The sequence below is a fragment of the Cataglyphis hispanica genome, chromosome 4 (assembly GCF_021464435.1).
Source record: "Cataglyphis hispanica isolate Lineage 1 chromosome 4, ULB_Chis1_1.0, whole genome shotgun sequence".
NCBI lineage: Eukaryota > Metazoa > Arthropoda > Insecta > Hymenoptera > Formicidae > Cataglyphis > Cataglyphis hispanica.
In genome coordinates, this window is record NC_065957.1 from 432,798 (window position 1) to 458,022 (window position 25,225).

At 38.6% G+C, this 25,225-nt stretch overlaps 1 protein-coding gene across 5 annotated transcripts in view; it reads right to left on the bottom strand.

Annotated features, from left to right (window-relative positions):
* LOC126849075 (ecdysone-induced protein 74EF) overlaps window positions 1-25,225 on the bottom strand; it is a 187,161-nt gene that overhangs the window by 27,838 nt on the left and 134,098 nt on the right. For all 5 annotated transcript variants that reach the window (XM_050590578.1, XM_050590581.1, XM_050590577.1 and 2 more), the window contains 3 exons: window positions 8,789-9,043; window positions 5,843-6,010; window positions 5,214-5,462 (listed from right to left, as the gene is read on the bottom strand). In XM_050590578.1, the coding sequence (XP_050446535.1) occupies window positions 5,214-5,462; window positions 5,843-6,010; window positions 8,789-9,043 (672 nt within the window). The remainder of the gene's footprint in view (window positions 1-5,213; window positions 5,463-5,842; window positions 6,011-8,788; window positions 9,044-25,225) is intronic.

Consider the following 25,225-nt stretch of genomic DNA (forward strand, 5'->3'; position numbering starts at 1 on the left):
CAGAATATAATTGATATTCACGCATTCGTATAAAAATCGGGCTTGCCCTTGACACGATACACGTACGGATGAATGATGCGAATAAAAAAAGAGGAACTATCGTAAAATATCTCTTAAGAATTCTCAAGTACCTGAAAAAAAAAACGGACATGTGTATCTCATAGAGGAGATCTCGGAAGGTTTTCAGGTATTTTTCGAGCGATACCAATGAAATAAACACGAAGAAATGCAAATGAATAAACGTAGGAACTAAAATTTTCTTAACGTGTATTATGGCTCTATCGCTATTTCGCGGAACCTTGTAACACTTTCGCTTGACGCGTCGTCAACGTCAAAATTTGTGCCACGTCGATTTTTGCCAACGCGCGCCTCGCCTTCCTTCGCTTTCGTTCCCGGCGTGCTTAAAGGGTCTACCACACGCGTGTTCGCCGAGAGGCGCTAATGAACGACGAATCGCGGCTCGAACGATGATGATCCGGTCGGAAATAGCGGCGCGCAATGCTATTCTTTTCCCGAGTGATTATTCTGGGTACGTAGACGGCGCCTTGCTGTAAGAAGATCTATACGCGGATAGATAGGCCAACGGTTCATGCTCGATAAGCATCCCTTATTATTTTCTACTTCTACGCAAACGACGGTCTTCCTACGCTCTTTCACGCTCATCGATCGGTCGACCGAATAAATGAGGAGAGTCCGGCGTGAACGAGCTCGCTGTCGATTTAATGGCTCAATACGTGCGCGTGTAATCAGTGAGAATAATTGTAAATAATCGTGCATGCACTTCTATATGGATTCCTTTTTTTCCTCGAAGAGCAGCTAAAGATTCCAAGCTGATCGAAGAGAAAGTTGAAAGCTGAAAACGGCGCGGGTCTCGTTTTTCGAGTATCCCGAATCGGTTATGCATCATCTCGCTTACTGCCGAGTTGCGCAATATTTGTGCGGTACAGTGATCTAGATAAAAGAGGGGCCGATGGCCAATTGGCTTTGGCGAAATCGCGGAAAATCGCAGTTTTGGCAGAGCGCGCAAATTCTCGCCGATATACACGCAGTGTAGCGGCCAGTTCCGTCGTCCGAATTCCAAAAGATTTATTCGATGCAGCAGCGAGTCGCGTAAGCTCGCTGTCGAGAGGGAGAGAGAAAGAGAGAGAGAGAGAGAGAGAGAGAGAGAGAGAGAGAGGGAGAGGGAGGGAGGGGCAGAGAAATACATCAGCATGAATAGAATTTCCATTAAACCATAGTTTATTCTTATCAACTATAGTTATCGCGAGTTATTTCTTCTCACGAACAATGCGTATTTATAAGCGTATTCTGTACAAAATTTAAATCAGCTGACCAATCCAAATTTTGAGTCAAATATAGTGCTCCTCGCGCGTCGAATTTTATCAATAGTCTCTTTTTGAAAGCATACATCAAATATACATATATAATTAGATTAGAGGTACTTTTATCGCAACTGTCCATCAAGGATATTATTAATTACATACATACAGCTAATTAGTTCGAATCTTTCACGAGATTTTATACGTGTTTAAAATATTTATTCCCTGTGAAATATATACTTCATTAATTAACGTACACAATCATAACGTACTCGTCGTACAAATAAAATTATTGTATTTTATATCAATCATTTATAATCCAGCAGGATTAAAAATAATCGTTTTATTTTTTATTTCGAATAGTATTTCCTATGTCCTTAACAGGTTGAATTTTCTCCTGTCCACCATCGCCGCCCGCGCGAACCGTTGCGCGCCTACCGCAATGGGAACACGGCCGTGCCCGTCGAACGAGGAGAGAAGAAGACGGGGGTGGGGAGGGGGAAAGAGGAGGGGGCCGGCGACGTTACCAAATCGCTATGGCGTAACATTTTGCTTATTCACGTTCGATTATACAATCTGGCACACTTTTACTCGGCGCGGCGAATCGAGGCGCAGTGTCGTTACGGCACTTTTGTCCCTTACTTTCCAAACTTTATGTAGCAGCGTCCTCTTTCCCCTTAAGAAGAAAAAAAAAAAAAAGAAAGAAAGAAAATATGTTCCCCCTTCTCTCTCGTTTCTCTCTTATACAATTTAAGATAAAGGTATGCGACAGAGTATATAGGGGCAATATTTTCGTGATTTATTAAAGTATTCATTTAGCCTTTAATGTGTTTTTAGATTGCTCTTAGATCGTTCGATTATCGACAAATCTTTTTTTTTTTCTTCCGTCTAATTCAATCACAAATAAAAAATCGCTGGTTATTAACTGTGCCTTGTTTAAAAAAAAAAACCTTATTATATTGAACCAGGCAAATTTTTATTAAGACTCTTATTAGCGTAAATATGTATTTCGAATGATAATTGGCAGTGAGATAAATGTCGATTATTCTCGTATCTTCGCGCGCACTCGCGCAAGTGGCATTTAAAGATACGGCGGAGAGTTTGCAGCCAATCTTTTTCCCCCGACGTTGAAAAGGAGGTTAAAAGGCAGTCTCATGCACGGGATATTTTCAATTAGGGAAAGTTCGATCTCATTGTCGAGCAAGGCGGCGGGAATTGCAGCCTACGATAATAATAAAACGCAATGCTGTCGCTTCCGTTCGAAGGCGCGCTTGCCTGCCTGCCCGCCCGCTTCTCTTTTCTCTTCTTTTCGCGACGATAATTGATACTCCGCGCTCGCACGCGCAGAATTTCACCGCGATTTGTGAATCATCGGCACTTTCCACCTGCGACCCGCGCTCGTCGAAGAAATCAACCTTGCCGCGCCGATCCGAGAGCGAGCGCGTCTCTTCGAATCACGTGGCCGCAGATGTCGATGAGATCGAGTCATCAGCTGCTGTCGATGATTCGAATCCGACCGGTTTAATAGCGAAAATGAAGAAAATGACTTTGCGAAATCGCAGCCGAGAAACCCGCTGATTGGCCGATTCGCGTTCTAATTAATTAAACCGGCTTTCGACGCCATTGAATCACATCGTTTAGCGTGCATAATTAATTTTCCCGACACTTCAAATTCGATAAAGACTCAACGTCGCGCGAATATCCGTAATCCACGGAGTTGTATGTCGCGTCGGGTCATAGACTTTTAGGATCATCAATTTGCTTGATTTTCGAGCGCACATTTTCCACTTTTAGAATCTTATCATTAGAAATTTTTTTTATAATTTAATTTTCCACTTTTAGAATCGTATCGTTAGAATTTTTTTTTATAATTAAAAAAGGGAAAAAGAGTTGTATACTTTATTAAAAAGGTTGCTTAAAAAAAACTTTTAACGAATTAAATTTGACAGATGTAAATAAATAAAAAGAATAATAGAAGAATATCTAATAACGCGACTGTACTCGTGAAAAGGAATAATCGCGCGATCTCCACGGAGATCGCAGGCATCGAGAGAGAAAACTGCTCGCGACCGCAAGACGCGAAAGCGTAGACGGAAATGCTTCGGAGGCGGCAGCAGCAGGAAGCGAATCTGGGCCGTCGAATCGGCGAACGGCAAGTGGGTCACGAGAACGAAGCCCCGTGCATCGGAGATGACGACGTCGCCGACGAAGGCGATGATTCGCGCGTCGCACTTTTCAAGCGTTTTCCCGCGCAACTACGAGGCGCGAGTCCTTTCACTTGGCATCTGTCACGCGGAGGAAGTTCTCCGCTCGCGATTTCATTTCGGACTGACTTGTCGTTTCCTGCCTCTTCGCGCTTCTCGTCGAGAAACTCGGTCCAATTTCTGCTCCACGATCGCGCTCGCCTTTGAAATCGCGATACGCGAGTTAAGTATCGTGTTCTCTTTTTTTTTTTTTTATCTACTAGAAAACTTTATCTTTCTCGGAGAGAATCTTTCTGAGAGATTAATTTTATTTACTCGTATTTGATAGATAGTATATGTTTAGCAGTTCTTGACGTCAATCGCTCTCGTTTATATAGTATAGGATGTTGTACAAAGTACTTTGTTTAACGAGAAAAGAATTATGTTACCGGATTATTTCGTTATAGCGAGAAATTAAATAAAAGTATCAGTCACTTTGTACGTTCGAAACTGTGTACAATTGGTATGCTGTTAGAAAATTGTGCTATGTTTTAAGAATAAGTACAAGTAGAAATGTTTCTTAATATTAAATATTATAATATTAAATTATTTCATAATATTAAATATATAATATAATATTATATTATTCATCATTTTAAATATTATAATATTAAAAGAGTAAAATAGGCATAAAATATTAATAGACATATCCCGTATCTTGCTAGCAATCATTTTATTTGTGAGCTGCAGCGCGTTTCGCGGAAATGGATGTGGGTAAAAATCGATCGTTTCCAAGTTTTTCACGTCACACGTCGATCAGCTTTTACAATCCGTTTGACACATTCAACGAAGGTATATCAATATTCACCTAGTTACCGATTCAGTAACGTAATACTTTTTTGTCGCACAGCTCCCTTTCCCTAAAATAAAAAAAAAAAAACTTGCTACTAAAACGGGGATTTATATTACAACTCGATGAAAGACTGACGTTTTGAAGATGAAAATGGACCGTGATACGGTACCGCTAAACCGCTCAGAGGATCATCGACTATCTTTTTACTTTTACGCTCGCGTGCATGATGATCCGTCAAAAGCGAGGATATTTCGCCGTTTCGTCCGATTGGTCGGCGACACGATATCGAATCGATATCTCTCTACAAAGTCGAAATAAACTCGGGCTACCGAGAAACACACAGTTACGTCATGACGATCCAGGTTTCAGATGCCAGACGCGAGATACCGAAGTCACCGTTTCGAGTACCTTTCTTCCCGCCTCTCTTCCCCTCCTTTCGACCGCCAATCGATCGCGATGACAACCAAGATACATTCGTTATCTATTCAAAATTGCCGATAAGTAAACGAGGTCAAAGAAAAGGCCCGTTTTATCGTATGTAAGTCTAGTCTCCGAAGCGCTAGGGAATCTATTCCGATCGCACTATCCGTGCAAAGAGTTTTTGAAATGTCAAGATTTTTTTTTTTTATATCAAGTATAATTTTTCGGTACCTCTTGAATATACATTTTTTTACACACCACTTGACAGAAATTTAATCGAGCTGTCGTTCAAGAATTATTATTGCTATTACTTTTATCTATTATTCGTAATCAGCTAAAAGTACTATCAATGCCGAGGAAAATCGAGCGTTCCCGCGGAAAATCGTCGATCACATACGACGATACGTAATCGGTGAAAAATTGAGAGTTTGCACTTACGCGAGGGTGGCTGGCGGTAATGCAAGTGCTGCAGACTCTGCGTTTGATGGTGATGGTGGTGGTGGTGGTGGTGGGGCGGCCCCATCGTCGAACCCATGGTGTGGTTGTTGTGCTGATGGTGCGGCGAGCTCCCTCGATGCGGATGATACTGGGAGGGATGATGCTGATGCGGATGATAGGAGGGCGGCAAAAAGGTCGCCGTCGACGGGTAAACGCCGGGGCTGTGACAGGCTGACCTGCCGCCGAGTGCTGCTGTCGAGCAATCAATACAGGCGCTCGATAAAAAGGCACGTGGTGTCGCCTTCGAAAAGTGTCGCGCAAACTTAATTTCGATCTCTCGTCAAAATTTTATCTCCTTAAGACTTAATCATTAAAAGAAGTAATCTTTTAAATTAATATTTTAAATATAAATATACCTTTAAACTGTTCAATGTCTAATCATACTAAAAGTTTTCAAGAGAGATAGAGATAAGATTGTGTATTATTATGAAAAATAATCTCAATGATCCTGGTATCGATACGAGATCTTTAGAATTATGATTTAAAATTCTTTATAATTACGATCTGAGATACATGCGTTAAGCGATCGTATCAATGATCGATAAGCGTAAGATAAAAATCGAGCTCACCCGACGACAGATGAGAGTGATGAGACGCCAGACCTGGCTGGAGGGACGAATTAGGGTTGAGCCTGGCTTTCAGTAAGAGATTCGCGTCCTCGTTGCCGCCGGAGGATGTGCTGGACTCGACATCGCTGACTCCGCTGTCCGCTGGGCTTGCTGGCAGTGATCCGCTTCCTGCTTCCGGCCGACGACGGCATGAAACAAAGGAAGGGGACGCGTCCTCTGTGATAAATAGCCGGCAGAGTTTAGGGCTAGCGATAAGGCATGACATCGTCAATTAATCTGCCGACGATATCGTTTCGCACAAAAGAGCACGATAAATGAAAGGCGCTCGACTATAGCGCGTTAGAAAAAAGAAAGTCGCGTTATCTTTTCGAAATTATTACTTCGTTAAAGGAGCTCTATGCGCGTGCATCAGGGCCAAAGAATATTTATAATGTAGAAAAGAGAATTTTTTATGATTCGAAAGAAGGATGCGTATTTTATTTTGCCTCTAAATATTATTTAGATTATATTAGATAAATATTATTTTGAAATTTTAAAAAACAAAATTGTGATTTTTATATCTAGTAATTTACAATCATTTATAAAATTATTTCACATCCATTCCTAGGCAATTTTCTCTTCTTCATTTTTCTGTATTTGTATATTTTTTTCAATGAAATGCTCTTTATTTCTTTCAAAATATCGTAAAAGTATAATTTGTCATAGAAATTTCGATAATAGAATCTTGTAAAAAAATTCCCTGACATTTCAGGTATTTGTAAAAAATTCTGGAAAAAAAATAAAATATCTCAAAAATGTTTCGGTGTCAACTTTCCAAATAAAATTTTTTATCATTAGACATACGTTTTTTAATGTTTTTCATTCATACGAAGGAAAAAAAAACAGAATTCTCAAGTTTCAAGTGCTAGATTTTGCAAAGTTATGAAAAAAAAATTGAATAGCTTTCGTAAGCATTTTTCACTCGCATAACACTTTTTTTCGTTAAAAATTACATTAAAGAATATGTACTGTACATTCAATATTTTGTGTATAAACAGAAATATATATATATATATAATATATTTTAAACACAATTTACTTGGCTTAATTTCCTGACTTTGTCAGATACAAAAAAATATCTAAGAATTCCACATTTCCAGATTGTAGATACCCTGTACAATTTTCACTTGTGTCGTCATCAACGTATACACTATAAAAAATTGTCTAGGAATTCAGACATATTTTTGTCCGAATTTTCAAATCTAAATGACAGAAATTTCAGACAATCTGTCATAATCATCGGAGTGGTTTTTTTAAAAGTTCAGAAGAGCGCGTCTGAAAAATTCAAACGGTGTGTGCAAGAAAAACTTCAGACACTTTATCCGAAATTTTTCTTACACTGTACATAACCGAATAACGAATTCACATTCTAAATATGTCGCAACCATCGAATCACCGTTCGATATTATTACGCGACGGAATGTATCGGCGATCGACCGGTTCGACGGGCTCTCTAAATTAAAGCCGCGCGCCGCTTTCGTCCACCGCTTTAAACAAATTAGATGTTCCATGGAGATGTCCAGAGAGCTCGCTCGCTCGGCTTTATCGAACGTCGTCAATTAAAGGCATCTTTATGCAACGGGCGAAGGTCATCCGGTCATTGGGTATGCATATCGCTCGCTCTTCCCACGGTACCCTCCCCTCCCCTCTTCACTCTTTCTCTCTCGCGGCGCGACTAACCGTTTCGAACGGGTCCTAAAGGGTTCTGCGCGAGAGTCATCATTGCTTTCTTTCGCTCCTATCCTCCCTCTCTCGTCATCATCGTTGCCGTTGTCGTCTCGTCATCGTCGCGTTATGCAAGCCGATATCCGCGAATTTGATCGGTCGCCGTTTTATGCAACGATCGAGTATTTTCGAGAATCGATTTATGCCCGAATTCCTGGCGAAATACAACGATGTTGTCGGTTTTGTCGTTGCGCGATGCAATTTTTGTGAAATCGACGCTGCTCCACTAATCCAAATTTTAAACTACCAACGCGGAAATGTTTATTTTGCTTTCGTTATTGCTTGCCGCATTGCCTGTATGCGCGTATTACAATCATAATTATTCTTAAGAAATCGTGCCCATTGGTTTTCTCACCTTTCTTTAATCGCCGCAACACGATTGTTTGGTTGTTCTCTCTTTTCGGTCAATTAGCGAATAGCATTCGACGATACAATTATTCGATGAAACGCAATCCGATAAATCGCGATTGTCGCTTCGGTAAGTCATCTGCAAGAGTCGTCGCGCCTTGATTTATCACGATCCAATTAAGGGAAATCACCATCATCTTATTTTATACAAATGCCGCATTATCCGCAAAATGCCAGACGACTAGTTATTCACTTCAGATTGAATGTGATATTCTTTGATATTTCACAACACAAACGTATAAATTTTTTATTATATATTAAATTGAGGCTGTAAAAGAAGAAGAAATAATTGAGTCAAAATAAAAAAATATGACATATATATTCTATTCGTAATTACAAGTCGATTTTTTTAAATAGTTTATTTATTTTAACTTGGGAAACTATATCGACATTGCGATTAAATTCTGAAATATGTTTCTTCAAAAGATGTCAAATTTTTTAAATGCGATCATCTATTTTACTTCTTTTTTTATATTATCATATTTTTAATGTCATATATATATATATATATTCTCTCTATCATAAATCTATTATTATATATGTCCTTCTTTTAACTTTATTTATTTCTCCATTATCTCATATACCCTGTAATTTTTCCACCTTCAATTCAAACCTTTTTTCTCATTTTTCTATTTCCAAGCCTATACTCTCTTTCGGCATTATGTTCTATTTAATCTCAAATTATATCGTATGCCGTTGAAAATTTCTCTGCAAATCTGACTGGATGGGTCCTCCAGAAACGTATTTAAAAAATATTTTCATCGAGTACCTTACCTGGCGTACTCGTGGCGGCAGTAGTGTAAGGCGGCTGGCCCATCTGAGCGTGACCGGCCAAGTGTCGGCCATATCCGTTCTGCAGTGCCAGACCGTGTTGCTGGTGATGCTGGGAGAGGATCCCGTGGAGCAGACGGGTTCCCGTGCTACTGGTGGTGGTCGCAGCACTTGTGGATCCCGGCTCCACTTTCACGTTCGCGAGGCCTAATTGTTCTTTCTCGCCTGTATCGTGCGGTTGGACTTCCCTTGTGTCCACTGCGACAGATAACGAGACAACATTGATTAAATAAATGAAAACGAGAAATATCAGAAATATGAATTTCTGTAAGCTGGATGAATATAAATCGAATAAATGAACGGAATATTAAATATCATAGATTATGTTTATATAAAACAGAAATGAAATAAAAATGTTTTTGTTGAACTTTTAAAAATTCATCAAATAACTTTTTCTTTATTTTTCTTCTGCCTTGCTTCAACTCTAATTATATAAAATGCAAGTATAATAGCGCGTTCTAGAGATAATTATTATCTAAATTCAGAAGATAATAATCACTCGGTTTTCGACATAGTAAAATATCGATGTCGATATTAAGAAAGGGGGATCTCGTAATAATATTTAATAGTAAATATTAAATTGGGAGTTAATTTATTTTATCTCGATTTATTCTATCTCAGACAAATTAAAGTATAGCATAATTTTTATTCGCTACTTTACAAAGAGCGAAGCATTCACTCCTCATTAATGAACGAGAAGTGATGCTTCAAGATAAGCTGCTTATCGCGACCCGTGCATTATATCGCGAATCGCTCGTCCGGGTTCTCAGGTTAAGTGGATCAATTTGAAGGGAAGCGTTCATTAAGATTTAACCGTAAACATATCTGCCCGTTGGTCGAAATAATCAAGCATAATCATAGGCGGGTAAATATTCTCACGAGAGGGAAGGAAAAACGCAGAAGGAGAAGAAAAAAAAAGGCTGCGACTCGAGAGGCGTTCTCTCTCTCTCTCTCTCTCTCGAGGAGCTCGCGTCGAGAGGAAGTGAAAGCCAGCGTCTCTCCTTGACCCACTGCAACGTTTCTACCTTCCTTTCAGGCGGTGCTGTGCCGCGGCGCGGCTTCATTAAGCAATTTCTCGCGGCAGCGGACCCGAAAAATGTGTCGGTGGAAAATGACGGCGATCCGACCGATCAATTTTTCTCTCGCAAATTTCCTCAAGCTCGCCGACTCGTTCGACTCTCCTCGCTCTCGGAAGATCGGCAAGAATTGCGTTGTGTTATGCAATCATGCGGATCTCTTGCCGTATCACGTTTTTCGGAGTCACGATGGATTAAGAGAATAATCGATACTCGCGACTGCGATCGAAATAAATTCTCATCAGACATTTATCTTAGTCGCGCAACATAAGCATGATAAAGATTTATTTTATTCCATTGATGTATTCATTGTGGGTTTTTTTGAAGCATCGTCGAATGAACGCTTATGTCAGCTTTTACATTTCGGTCATTAAATTAAATTAAATAAAACATTGTAGTAAATTTTATTAATATCGTCTAATAATTCTGCGATCTTGCAATCACAAGATTGCAAAGTAAAAGTTTTCGCAGTTTCTCGATATATCCGTGTAAGAACGCGTCTTCGCGTTGATGTAACACGTGTAAATCGGAGAGGACCGCTTGAAAGATCACGCATGAAATTATAAAAACTGACATTTAATGCGGCAGTACAGCAGATTACAGAGAGACCGGTATTCCCATGAATAAAATTCACCTCCGCTATACAAATTGCATATCCTTGCGGCTTCGTAAGAGCCGCAACATTACAATAATGGCGGATGCGAGTTATTTGCGAGGCGCCGCGGAACGTAGAATGCAACATTTTTTTCCCTCCAATTGTCGCATCACGTAATATTCGCGACGGAAGTCTTAATAATCATTGCGTCATAAATATTTAAAAAATTATGACCCCATTTTAATATCGAAAAATATCGCGTTATTCTATTTTTCTCATAGCTGTAAAAGTTTTAGATAAGTTTTATAAAAATTTAATATTATGTTAAAAATATTTCCAAGTGGGAAAGTCACGAATCGATGGGATTATGACGTCATAGTGGCCCGAATTTCATGATTGTATTTTAGCGCCACATTAGGTCAAATCAAATGAATATTATATATATTAAAAAATATAATATCCAATTGATTTATATATATAATCTCTCATTCCGTTCACATTTATTCATTCTTCTATCTCTTGTTGACGAAATAGCGTGTCGCTACAAAGGCAAAAAGATTGATGTTAAAGACAGATCGTTTGATTTTTTTTTTTTTTTTTTCCAATCGATATTCTGTTGACAAAACATATTCGCAGCATTTATTTTTAGAGACGCGTCTCGAAAGAAAGCAAATAGAATATTTTATATCTTCCGAACGGTTTCAAGGCTCCCGGAAGTAAATAGCCCCGCTATTGTTCGAAAACGTCGTCGCTTTACTGCTGCGTTCCTTTGCAGACCCAACCGGGACGGCTCAATGTGTCGTCTCGCATTTTCATCACGCGCGCGACTCACGCATGAAGATTTAATCGACTCTCAACGATCTTTTGTTATTCGCTGCCGTCTACTTCCGCGAACATAAGAAAGGGACGGTCATGGTTGAAATTGAAACGTCAGAAGTTTATTTTTATCTTATTATTAGTTACGATCAGCCTTAACCGCCGGCCGTGTCTTTTAAAGTCAGAAAGTGACTGGATTTCTATCTCAGCAGGTCTTACGTCAAGATGTCGTTTCTTTCCGCGATTTCATAACATCTTGATATTTGATTGACCGAGATAAATCGTGATGTATGGAGCGCTCGCAGCCTCTCACGAATTCTCCAAGCGAACGGAGAGATAAGCTTTTTTACTCGCCCACCGGAAACGCGGCAGTAGAGTGACCTTACTTGGCATTGGACTCGCGCCCTCGACAGGACGGGGTGTGGGTGTCTAGCCGGATCGATCGCGCGCGTTTCAAGTCGATCGGCGCGAGTACATAGGTTTTTTTTTCACGGCGTTTTCACCTTCCGCGCGCTTCCTGCCTGTTTCACCCGTAAGATCCAGAAGCCGACTTCCGCCGGTATCGACACGACAGTGGTCAAGGTTTAGGGTTGCCACCAGTACTTTAAAATAAAGTATTGTATATATGTTATTATGGACGAACATACTTTATACTTTGTAAAAGTAATAAAGTACGCTAAAATACTTTATTTTACGAATACTAAGTTTTCATTATCATTTGTACGGTGGATGTCGCCGTGTCACGTGATTTATTACTATGAATGCATCCGTTTCACGCATTGAGCGCATAGATCGCCTGGAAATTTTTAATTTTTAGATTTTCAGGCGATCTACGGAAGCGGCAAAGCTTTTCTAAATTTAATTAAAAATGAATTGCTAATATATTTAAATTTAAATATCGATTGTAAAGATGCTATAGAAATCTTTAAAAAAGACAAACACTTATTAGATATTGGTAAAAGTAATAAAAAAAATATGTATAAATAATATAAAAAATAAATAATATAAAAAATATGTACTTTTTTTTATTTGGTGTACCTTTTTTTTTGTTCTTAAAAGAGTTACATACGTTATTTGTTTGAAAAAAAGGTGGCAACCCTAGCAAGGTTTCACCGTAATCATCATTACCATGTCCCGATTTTCATAGTTTCTAAAAGCCCGAGACCAGTTTCACTCGCTCGCCAAGTACCACTTCGATCTGATCGTAAATTAATATGCATCGCGCGATTTTAATCGCCATAACAAAACCATTAAAATCAACCACGAAATTATTCTTAGAGTAACGGAAGAAATTACTCGGCCAGCAAATATCCAGCATTCGTCAATCTTGACAAGTACAATACAATATATATACGCCAACTCTCTCTTTTTTTTATGTATTCATATCGAAATAAGATATAAGCGTTATCATTTTATATTATTTTAAGAATAATGTTGACTGTGTTTACGTAACTATTTTATATTTGTGACATTTTACATATTTATAGGATTTATAGAAAAATTGCAATTATTATTATTTTATTAAATGGTAAAATGTTTTTGCGATAAAACATTCATCAAAGAATTATTTACATATGTAAAGTGCATTATATCCGTTAATATTTTTCTTATTAATATCGAGAATGAATATAATTGCAAGATTCAAAGTATTCCGGATATCATAACATCTGTACCTATTAAGACTATCAAGATTTAATATAAACTAACTTAGATAAAAGCTATACAAAACAAATATTTCCTTGCGGTTAAGATGAAGAAAAATACATTGTTATCACACGTCGATCAAAATTGTTTAAAGACCGTATCGAACGGAACGACGAAACGGATTTACGAATCGTTCGCAGCATGTGCGTACGCTTGCGAGCGTGCACGTATATGTATGTGCGAACAGTACGTAAGGTCAGCGTTTGGCCGGGCCACGCAACTTTCTCGCACGCGCACATGCGCAGGAGACGCCGCGCGTGTCCCGGTGCGGCGTGGCCGGCATTGCGTAACGGTAACGACTCTCTCTTTCTATGTGACATCACGTGCGTCCGACATGCCGTCGGAGAAGCGGCAACTCCTTGGATATGTGTGTGCGCGCGCGGAGAGTATATGTGCGTACGACGTATACGCGAGAGAGACGAGGAGGACACATTTCCACCTTGTGTCACATCGAGAAAGGAGGCGAAAACACGTTATTTCGCACGTTCCAAACGAGGTGCGGACTCGCCGTCTCTCGCCCACGGCGATCATGCGAAAACCGAAAACAGCCCCGAAGGTGTTACGACATCGATCTTCGTTGAACGACACACCTGTTTTGCTTCACAATAATACGAACGATATTTCATAGCCGAATTATATATTTAACCAATATAGCAATAGTGTGTATGTAAAACATACAAGGAGATTGAAAAGCATTTAACCGGCTCTTCTTTCGATTTAATTATTCAATATTTTTATACAACAATTCATTAACGCGTTCATATAATATGTACAAGATTAATTATTATATCTCAATTTGTCTCATATAAATATTAATAATATTTATATAATGATATAAAATTCATAAAATTACTACATAATGCGATATATGACAAGTTACATGGAACGTGCGAATATCATTGATGATATCGATTCATTGCTAATCAAGTATTTCCTGCTCGGGAGTGGAACTGGGTGTTAACAGAGCGTAACCGGCCGTCATTCCATTCCGCGAGAAACGCATATTTATCGGCGTGTTCCAAGTACAACAGGTGCAGTCGTGCTCTGCGTTCGCGAAATATTTCTAAAAGGAAATGAAAAATCCTAAATACCTGTTCGTTCAAATTTTTTATCATCGGAATGTAATTCTTAATTATTTTATGAAAATGCAACTCGCGGGACAGAGCAAACATCTTTACAACTGTTTATCTTTTCCTCGATAAAGAGTACAATTATTTCATCAAGCGATACATGACACGGGAGGATTATTTTCGTCACCGATTATATATATATATATATAATGTATACGTATGATTAAAGCGTGCGCATAGGGTAGACCGCGATTATAAAGCGAGATCGATTCATTCGCGTTTCCACGTGCTATATTATCGGCGTACAGTTAATCACATGGCGCGCAATTATTGGACGTCGTCATATGTCATTACATAATTTAGCAATCGTTTATCGCTATATTGACGAGACACGTTATTCGTACTAAATTTATTACATCCTTTCCATACGAAGTTAAATGAATCGTTGAACGGAAATGATACAAGTCACATCTATCATTTTGGGATACAAGTTACGGGCAAAGAAGTTACGTGATGAATTTATATAATTTATATATATACTTGCAAATTATACATATGTATATAATAAATTTAATAAGGTACTCATTATATATAATCATATTTTTAGTATAAAATTTCGTTGAAAATATCTGTAAAAGTTAATACGCGACTTATGTATCAAAAATCGTCACGCAATTATGGAATCGAAAGAATTACATCAATCCCGCACGATTTCTGTGCGTCAATAATAAGCGGCAGATAAGGAAAATACATATAATGCGGCGATATTATAATGGCCGGAAAGAAAAGCGTGATTGTTATGACAGTGCGTAAGAACAAAAGTGAGCTATTCTATCATCACAGTTCGCGATCGATATCGACGAATACAATCCGACGCTAATCGAGGTCGTTAAGGTATTACAAGCGTGTTGATTTACAGCCGGTGTCGATTCAACGTTTACGGAATCCAGTCGGAGTCGGAAAGTGTCATGTATTAAATTGCAGAGAAATTGAGAGAAATATTGTATGTCGTGCAATAAAATATTTTATGAATATTCTTGCAAATATATATATATATATATTTGCAAGAATATTCATAAAATATTATATATATATTATAATAATATATATATTATAATATTATATATATATATATATATATATATATATATATATATATATATATATTGTATAAAATATTTATTGTGTGTTGCACGATATATATACATATTTTTATTCTATATTAAATCTCTCTGCAATTTAATATATTCAAAAAAACATCGAAAACAAAATATAAAAAATTTCATTTGCATATCACTTAACGATCACATAATATTCTTTCTTGCTTGTCATTTGCATTTGCATTGAATTAGATCATTAATATTAGAAATATCGAATCGTTTATCTGATTGAGTTAATATTAAATTATTAATAAATTTCTTATTCGCTACTATAACAATTAATGATTATTAAATGTCAAACTTTTTGATATTAATTTCTTAAATTTTAATTAAATTAAAAAAAAAATCCTCTTTTTTCTGTTTAATGTTATATAGATATATCACACATTTTGCTCTGTTAATCTGTTCCGTTAATTTTGTTTTTAGTTTCTTTGAAAATATATGTTCATAGAATAATAGTGGGCTTCTTATTATATAATAATTATTATTATATAATTTGCGAATGAAATATGTTCTATAAATAACACGATATATCCGTAATTCTTTTTCGATCCAATATTTTAAAATATAAGCCAATGAGGGAATTTTAATGCTTCGGAACAATAGCGGATTCAAGGCCGATTGATAAGTCTGTCCCTAATTAAGGACAATTAACTCGCCGGCCCGACTCGGCTGCGTGAAGGCGCCATTATATACGGCGCTAGCGTCTCTCACATTAACGGATTGCCAAAGCCGGAAGTTTCGATAGCGGAAACGACACGCCGTCCGTGTCGGTGTGAGCGACCCACTTCGACCTCCTCCAACGAAATCGAGAGTGCTCCAAGAGTGCGCGCGTGCACGATTGTATATACACAGTCTGACAGCAACGACGTGTAAGTGTTTCGCGCGCAAAGAGCTATCGGGTGTGTTCCCGACATTCTCGCTTTCCGCAATTTCTGCCCTCATGCTTAGACTGCATTTGAATTCTCAATTGATGTTTAATTAATCTCCTTTTCATCAGCACCGAGGTAAAGACGTCTAATTTATTTTATTCGCTCCCATACATTCTGTATGCTTATTCGGGATAGGTATTTTTTTATATTTATCATGAATCTTATTGGGAATCGTATATATAAAGTTTTTTTTTTTTTAACATAAAATTCGGTACTGGTGAGAATGAAACATTTACAATTTTCTTGTACGTATAAAATCCTCGCTTATATTCTCGCTACGATAATATTGTCCTTATTATTCTTATATCGGGTTGAGCGATGACACGGTCAAATTCAAGAGACACATATAGTCAATGAATCGTGACCTATATTCGAATTGACGCCGCTACCGGTGACACACTTTCTTCCTCTTTAAACAGAAAATGATGGAAACGATAGTATGCCGACCATGACCCATTTTCTCGGCTGAATAGCTCCTATTGTCCTGGAGAATCGTCTCCAGGAAAGATGAGCTGTGTATCTGAACGCGCGTACGTCCATTTCCTTCGCCAAATGAAAAAAAGAACCGATACAGAGGAAAAGAGAAAGGGAGAAAGAAAGGCAGGAAGAATAAATGGGATACGGTAAATAGTTCTTTCGTAATGGTGAGAAAGCGAAAGGTATTTTTTTTTTTTTTTAACAAAATATGAAATACAATTAGAAAACAAGATATACAGACACTTTTTTCTTTTCTGTTTCTCTTTATATAAGTGATTCCAAAAATCCGTTCAAGCTTTCGATTAAAAAAAATATTGGTAAAAATAATTTTTTGTATAGAAAATCTTTCAAGTGATTAATTGAACGATACAAACTTGTAGGCTCCCGATTCATTTCTGTAATATTAAAAATCATGGAGCTGGCATAAGCTCGTTAGAAAATATTATTTGAGATAAATAAATTTTATATGAATATAAAGCACACGGAAGTTATATCTACTGTCTCTTAGCTATTGATATGTCGAATATTACAGATGCAAAGCAAAAAGGAGACCCACACTCAACCAGGCCCATATTACCGCAACAATGTCTTGCGTAAAGGAAATGGTAGGAAAAGGACCGAGGAGAGAGAGAGAGAGAGAGAGAGAGAGAGAGAGAGAGAGAGAGTATTAGAAAGAAAGAGCGAGAGGAAAAAGGAAAGGTATCCGAGTGGGCGCGTGCGTTTTACGGAGGGCTTTCGCGACGGTCGGGTGAATTCTTTTCTCACGGGGGTGGGCAACCCTTCCCCTCTCATTAGAGCGTAAAATCGAGGGATTCCCGTCTCCACCCCTCCCCCCCCCCTCCTCCCCCGTTCGCGAGCCCTCCGGCAAGTACCGTTAAGCATTAACGTAGGAGATCGCGAGAAACTGGGTTATTCCATTCTCATCGGGATCGTGATCGGCACGCATCTAACGGTATCGTCTTCAGAATTCAGGTACCGAGAGCGACGATGGGTAACACCACATGGCTCCCGAACCCTTAGACACTTATCTCGTCGTTCGTTGTCTGCTTTCTTTCTCTTCTTCCTCTCGCCCCGCTCCTCCCGCCGTCAACCCCCCCACCCGATAGAAATGTTCATCCAGCGTGCATCTTTTTTTTTTTTTTCTTTTCTGAACAATCTGACACAGTTTGTGTGTTTCTTAAGAAAGAAATTTTTTCTCGACCTATATAATTCTCTTTTTAACTTACTTTCGCTTCCTTTGAAAAACAATTGACTACTGAAGATAGTTCGACGAACTGTCAATTGTTTGGTGATTAAATGTTCAAGCAAGTTTATAAAGATTCTTTTTTTTTTTTTTCGAAGATATAGTGAAACTGTCTATTTGCTCTTCTTTCCTTCCCCTTTGCTTTCACCCTCTTTTATTTTTTGTTTTATTTTATATTTATTCATATAATTATTTTTATAATAAAAAAAAGCCTCTCGAACTGCGCTTAAGTAATACAATAAATCCCTTTTCGTTTTTATTATTTATTTTCTTTTGGGGAAAATGTAGCCCCGCATAAAATATAAAAAGCTGTAATTTTTTTAATATTAAATAAAAAAAATCGTTTCTCGCCTAATGTAAGGCAGACGTGAGATATTTTCGCGGTTGCTTTTTCTCGAGGATTAAATCATACGATTTTATCAAATATACATATTATATAAATATTTTTGCTTGTTATACAATCTAATAATTTTAATTAAAAAGCGTACCCCGCGTTGCACTTATATACAACGAAATGGTACCTTTTTGGAAAGAGTCAGACGTCATTATGTATCTGTTTGGAAAGATAGATCAGACGTTATGTGCCACATGAAACGTCGTCTCTTGCGTTTTCTCCATCTGCAAGAATTCTCTCGGGTATAAAAAATATATCTCCACCCGTCGAAGAACTTCGATTAATCGACAGGCCCCAATTAACACAAGTCGAAGGAAGGCGCGGCAGACACATCATCGCTGCTCCAAAGTCCAGCTATTTCTCGCAAAGGACTCATTATGTAAGCTAACGACGTAGGAATCTAATTTCTTATAATTGCGCAATCCGATTGGAAGCGTTACCTCGCATCGCGCTATTCGACAAACTTTCCTTTCCCCTAACGAAGAGTTCCTCCTCCTCCTCCTCCTCCAAGAATCGATGACACCCGGTACGATCCGGCTTCGATCGGGGAACTTGATTGCGACAAGAGATTCGGCGAGAAGATCACCGCCGGCCACTTTGCGAATCGCCGCCAGTCGAGGTACGTCAATTCGCGCGCGTAAAGCGAGAAGGGGGATATGGGAAAAGGGTGTCAAGGACGAAGCGCCGGGAATGTCGACGGCGACGACGTTGCGTCGTTCTCTCGATGCGAGCACCGACGGGCAGATTATTGTACTCGCTTCGGATTGGAAAATAGTACGTAGTCTCATTGCGCCGAGTTGCATTGTGCAATACCACCAACGGCACGTAACGGCCATCCCGTATAAAACGTGCGTATTGCATAATGTTAATCGTGCCGCGGCACCGTCGCCGATGATGATATAATAACGCGGGCACGAGCGATATCATCGGCCGTTAGATCTCTCTCTCTCTCTCTCTCTCTCTCTCTCTCCCTCTCTCTCGCTCGCTCGCTCGTCAAATGCGTTAGCCGGTGCATTCCTCGCGCGCGCGCGCATGAATACGAATCGAGTAAATGAGCAGGTCAGTCGGTGACATAGAGAGTAATTGTGATAGTGGGCCATGGTTAGATATAATATTCCTTCGTAATAGTCGTCATAAAACCATTGCGAAAAGTGATGACCGAGTTCATTCCATTTGGCAATTTTGAGAAAAAGCGAGAATGAAATTCGAAAATACTCTCTATCTCTCATTGTCGGATAGTTTTGCTATTTTTATAAAAATTGTGTTTTACATACATATTCTATATACATACATATTATATATATATATATATATATATATATATATATATATATATATATATATAAACAAAATATAATAATAATAATAATAATAATAATAATAATAATATTAATAATAATAAGGTTTAGTTATTTTATAATTCATTACGTGTTTTATGACACGCTTATAAAAAGCTTATAAAATATTTATGATCACGGCATGTTAATCCGTTTCTCTACTAACTTGCAAGCAAGAAAGAAAAAGATACCTCGTAACGAAGTGTAGAAATGTAAAAACACTTAATTACAGTATAAATGACAATGTGATTTCACGATCGCATACTTTTGTATCCCTTCCTTTCCTCTCTTCCGTACAATACATGAGCAAAATTCAAGTTGCATGTAGCGTGTAGCGGAGACACCCTTTACACTCTCTGTCATCTCCTTTTCTCTCCCTTCCCGGTCAGATTTCAGAAATCGAAGGAAAAAACGCGAGCGCGCTTACCACGGTTTGCCTGTCGCGCGCGTAAAGGCGAGGGGGAGAGAAGGAGGGGCGCGGGGGAGGGGGAGGGGAACTACACCCTACGTCTCTCGTTGCTATAATGGTCTAGGTAGCTCTAGCGTAGGCTCACCTAGCTCACAACACGCTCTACTATGTAGGTCAGGGCTGGTGCGCATTCAACGACGCGCGCTGCTCTTCCTCTATGCACCGTTTGCGTACACACGGAGCTCTGCGTCTCTCCGCTCGATCTAACGGGTGTTCCCTTTCGTTCCGTCATCGTTAACTCGGTTCTCCGTTTCCTACTTTGACATCGATCCACAGCTGTCGAATAAACGTAGGCTAATTTTAATGTAGCGTATGTACAACAATACGCAACAATCATTCTGACAAGGAGATTGAACGATAATTTTTATCACAGCGAAACGTTTCTCCTGAGATTTCGACGAATTGTTAATTTTTTTCACCATTTTCTTTAAATCTTTTTTTTAGATAATTTTTAGATAATTTCACATCGGCAAAATTTTCATATTTCGAATTTCCCTTAATAATTACTGAAAATTGCTCGACAATAGATTGCGAAAATTATGATAACTGTTTTTCGTGGAAGATAGATTTTTCACGTAAAACAAAATTCCCTCACGTCACGGCTAAAGTTTCCCAACATTGTATTTTCTGTTTAGTCGTCAACACGTAAAATTTCATTTTATAAATGCTTGTAAAATCCGCGAGTTTGCATCTAGCGCGAATTCCCCTTGTAATTTTCGGTAAATTAATTCCAGCGTGCTGATTCACTAAAAAATTCCTTCGTAACAAATTCATGCCCGCCGGGGGTGAGTATCGGAAACATGGCTCTGTAAAAAACAGATCGCAAATTCATACAGCCCCGCTCTCCCGCGCAGTCAATTGCGTGCGAGTTTCGTTTTATATTCCGACGCGCCATTACTTCCCTATCGATCAATCGGCATGTAAAATTTGATGCAAGCTGGAAATTAATTGCGCGACCGTCGGCTGATTATTTTTCCAGTCCGTGATTGCAGCCGCCAGTTGGTAATTAATGCACCGCTTGTGGAAGATATCGATCGCTCTACAGGGTGTCCCTATCGAACGACGATAAGCGCCGTTAATTGGCCGTTTCGACAATAACGATCGTGGTGGTATTCGATTGAGCGAGATCCGATCGGACGAAAATTATCTTACGGGCTCACCGATATCGCCGATCGATCGATCGATCTATCGAATGTTTAGCTTGCGATCAGATATACATATTCGAATACGTGAATATCTATTCTAACCTATACGGTTATTATCGCCGCGCGTCACGTGATGATAATCGTGCGTGATGCAAATCGCGCGCGTTCTGCCCTCGGGCGATCTAATCAAACGAAATGAATCTTACGCAATGTTTTTTATATTAACGTCAGAATTTCGTCGTCATCATTCTTTGGAAACTAGGACTATCAAATTCATTCTATATACAATGTTGGCAAAATTACATCGCTGAATTTGCAGACGATTATTTTATGATAATGTAAAATCATTTTTTTTTTTTGTAAGAGAATATAATCGAAAGCCATCTTTCAATTTTCGATCAAATGTCTTGATGAATATATCTTGATATATAAATATTATTTTATATTAAAAAAATATAAAATTAAAATTAATATAAAATTATATAATATTCAGTCCTAAGCTGTTGAGATTTTAAAAAGTAATAAGTGCATTATTCATTTATTTATTTATGCGTACGTTATATTAAAAAACATGTATTCTCGAAAAGATTACATTTTCACAGGAATATTTAACAAGATCTCTCTTTCGCGCAATCATTTAATTTCGAGAAATATTAAATTAAATTAATCGAGAGCAGAATGCTTCCGCGATGTACATACAGCTGTCTTGGAACACCCGGTTTATAGTATACGCGACATATTCCGAATATCCCACGTTCCCAAAACGTTTTTACGGCTTCCTCCGCGTGAGTATCGAATTTCAATGATTCGAGAGGCGTAAAGAGTTCCGCTCAAGCGAACCAAGGCGCGCGTCTCGTTTCTCCAAGTACAAACATAAAGTTTATATTTCAACATTTCCCCTTGTTCCCTCCAGATTATAGAGAGGGTAGAAGCCGAAGATTGAGAATTCAAAACTTCATCATAAATCTCAAACACTAAACCATTAATCGTAATCCCTAAATACGCGTATCTTATTCGACGCGTGATTTAAATTGTCTCAAACTTTAAAGGAAAAAAAAAAAAAAATAGAGATTTTGAAAATATATTTTAGACATAATTATCTATTTGTGCATGTATATGTATTAAAAAAATGCAACACAATTAAAAGTAAAAATTAATTTCAAAATTGAAACTTTACGCAAGTAACTTTAATGCATTCTTCCTGTGATCGAATAGAACATAGTCTCGAAAAATGAAAAAGATTCACTATCACCAATCCGATTTTTCCTTCGAAAGAAGAGACTAGATCGCGTTTTCGCGAATGAAAAAAAAAGTGCGCGCCAAGAGACCGCGCAACCGGGACACCCGGTAGACGAAGGTAAACGTCGCCGTGCCAACGTTCCAATAACCACCCGAGAGCGCAAGGACAGTCTACCCTAGTTTTCCTATCGCGACCGCCTACAGCTACAGCACGTCGTCCTTCACCCCCTCCGCGCGCGCGCGCGCGCGCGCTTGTCACCCTGCCTCTCTCTCCATCGTCACCGACATCTCTTTCTCACTCTCTCTCTCTCTCTCTCTCTCTCTCTTCCCCCATCTCGACACCCGCCGCTCCTATTCTCGTGGGCACACTCTCTTCCGGGCCGATCGGCGTGGAAAATGCCGCGGGAAATCGATCCCGGTCGGACAGAGCGGAAATTCGTGAGGCGTGAGACCGCTCACGGGGTAAAAGGGTGGAAAAGGGCGAACGAGGGTGTTCATCGTCCCTCTTCTTGGTCAAAGACGCAGGAAGAAATTCTTGGTTTCAAGGAGGAAAAAAGGCGTCGGGTCAGCATTGCTCTTCCCTCGGCGACTATAAAAAAAAAAAAAAAATAATAATCTTCGCAGAGGTTGCAAAGACGATCGGTGATAAGCGGAATAAAGAGGATGCAAAAGATGCGTGGGGAAACGAGAGGGGATTGCGAGTCGAGAAAAAGCAGTCGTGGAGAATCACGGAGCCGATGAGCTTTTTCGGCGAGTGGAGGGAACGAAAAAAAGAGGAGGCGCGCGGAAAAAAAAAAAGAAGGTCGAACGAGGGCGACGCGAGGGAAATTAAGCGTGCAAAGAGCAGACCGCGGGAGGGTCCCCTCAGGATGTAGGTCAGTTTCGCGAGCGCATTCGGGGATAATTTTAAAATCGCACTTTTAAAGAGAGATCCGCGCTCGATATTGACATCCTGTTGATAGCGTATCTCGCTCTCATGATTCAAAAAAACTGTATTTTAGAGGATACGTTACTTTTTGCTAGATTGTGAAGGCGGTATTTTTATAACGTTAAGTTATTCAACTACCGCTGTCTATCAGATTTATGTAGATAATCCATGTATAATTCAAGATATAAAGATTTAAACGAATATAATTCCAAATAATAAATAAAATATTACTTATATTATACAATATTATACGATATAAGTTCATATATGTATAAACATAATTATAAATTCTTAACATTCAATTATCAACTTTCCAAATATCTTTATTTCGTAATTATTTATATTCGTTGATTCAAATCTCGATCTAATTATTCGTACTTTATTATTGCACACAAATGCAAATATCAATTATCAATATAATAATTTTGAAACATAATTTAATAATTAGACATGCATCTTTGGGAAATTGACTTTCTTTATATACACAATTAGAATATCTTATATTTTATATATGTATATAATCATAAACAATACAAAATCTAGAGAAAATACTCTACTTTTTGTTACATTAATATATTTAATTTTCGCTTAGAAAGTAAATTTATTGACTGTTATTATTCTATAATTTGAAAAAATAAATATAAAAAATTTATGTAGAAGTCGATTTATGTAGAATCTCTGATACTTTAATCGCATCGAAACAGACAATTGATTGGTGAAAAGGAATCGCGATATTCTCGGCGATATGACGCGCGAACAAGACGGAATTTTCGTCTAGAGATTCGTAGAGCGAACGAACGAAAAGGAACGGAAAAAAGCAAGCTGTTGCTGCTAGGAGAAGGTGCGCGCAGACAGGAAGCGAATCCTTCCTTCCTTCCTTGGCGAACCAATATCCTGAATCACAATGAGCCCGCGCGGCGTTTCTTCGAACCATTAGCTATTTAAATACAAACGGCGACGATCGTTGTGTTTGATCGTTTGCGGTGCGGACATTCTCCAACAATCATATTTGCGACGAATATCAGGTATTCAACGCGTATCTTCTATTTTACCATGTCAAATAAATGACGTTATATTTACGTATCTCATCGTGATACAATTCTCATCCGTCATACAATTAGACAATGTCTTTACAAATAATCTTGAGCAAATCTGATGATATGATAACCGAAGGATTAAACAAAATCGTTTTATAAAGAAGGCGACAAATATGAACGCCCGTGTCCCTCGACACACGTCGCTTTCGAGACTATCCCAGGTTAACGACATCATCCGGCGCTCTTCAGGGCGTGTCCAGACTCGTTTTCTTTTTTCTCGTACCGTAATACGTCAAGAAAAATAAACTGACGGGACGAAGGCGGCAGGAAAGGAGGAGCAACCCCCGTGAGCGCAAGTCGCTGATTAACCCTACGGTCGACAGACGCTGCGTTTTCCCCCAAGGAGGCGATCGAAGCATCTTCATTTCCTGATTAACTCCGAGAGAGAAGCGTAACCGGAAGTAATCCGTCGTCCTCTCCACGCACTCTAGCGAGATCGAAAGAGAGAGAGAGAGAGAGAGAGAGAGAGAGAGAGAGAGAAAAGAAGAAAGAAAAGGAACGCAAATTCGCACTTAAAATGATTTAAAGATTGGAATTATTCTTTCGCCTTCCGATTTTTCTCCCCCTTCACTTCTATCCCTCCACCAACAAACTATCCGTTTTATTCTCCTGTGTCTCTAACGAATCTTTGTACGATGCTATTTTCTTGCTCTCTTATCAGAAAAACAAGCAGATTCGCTTGATTTTTAATAATAGAT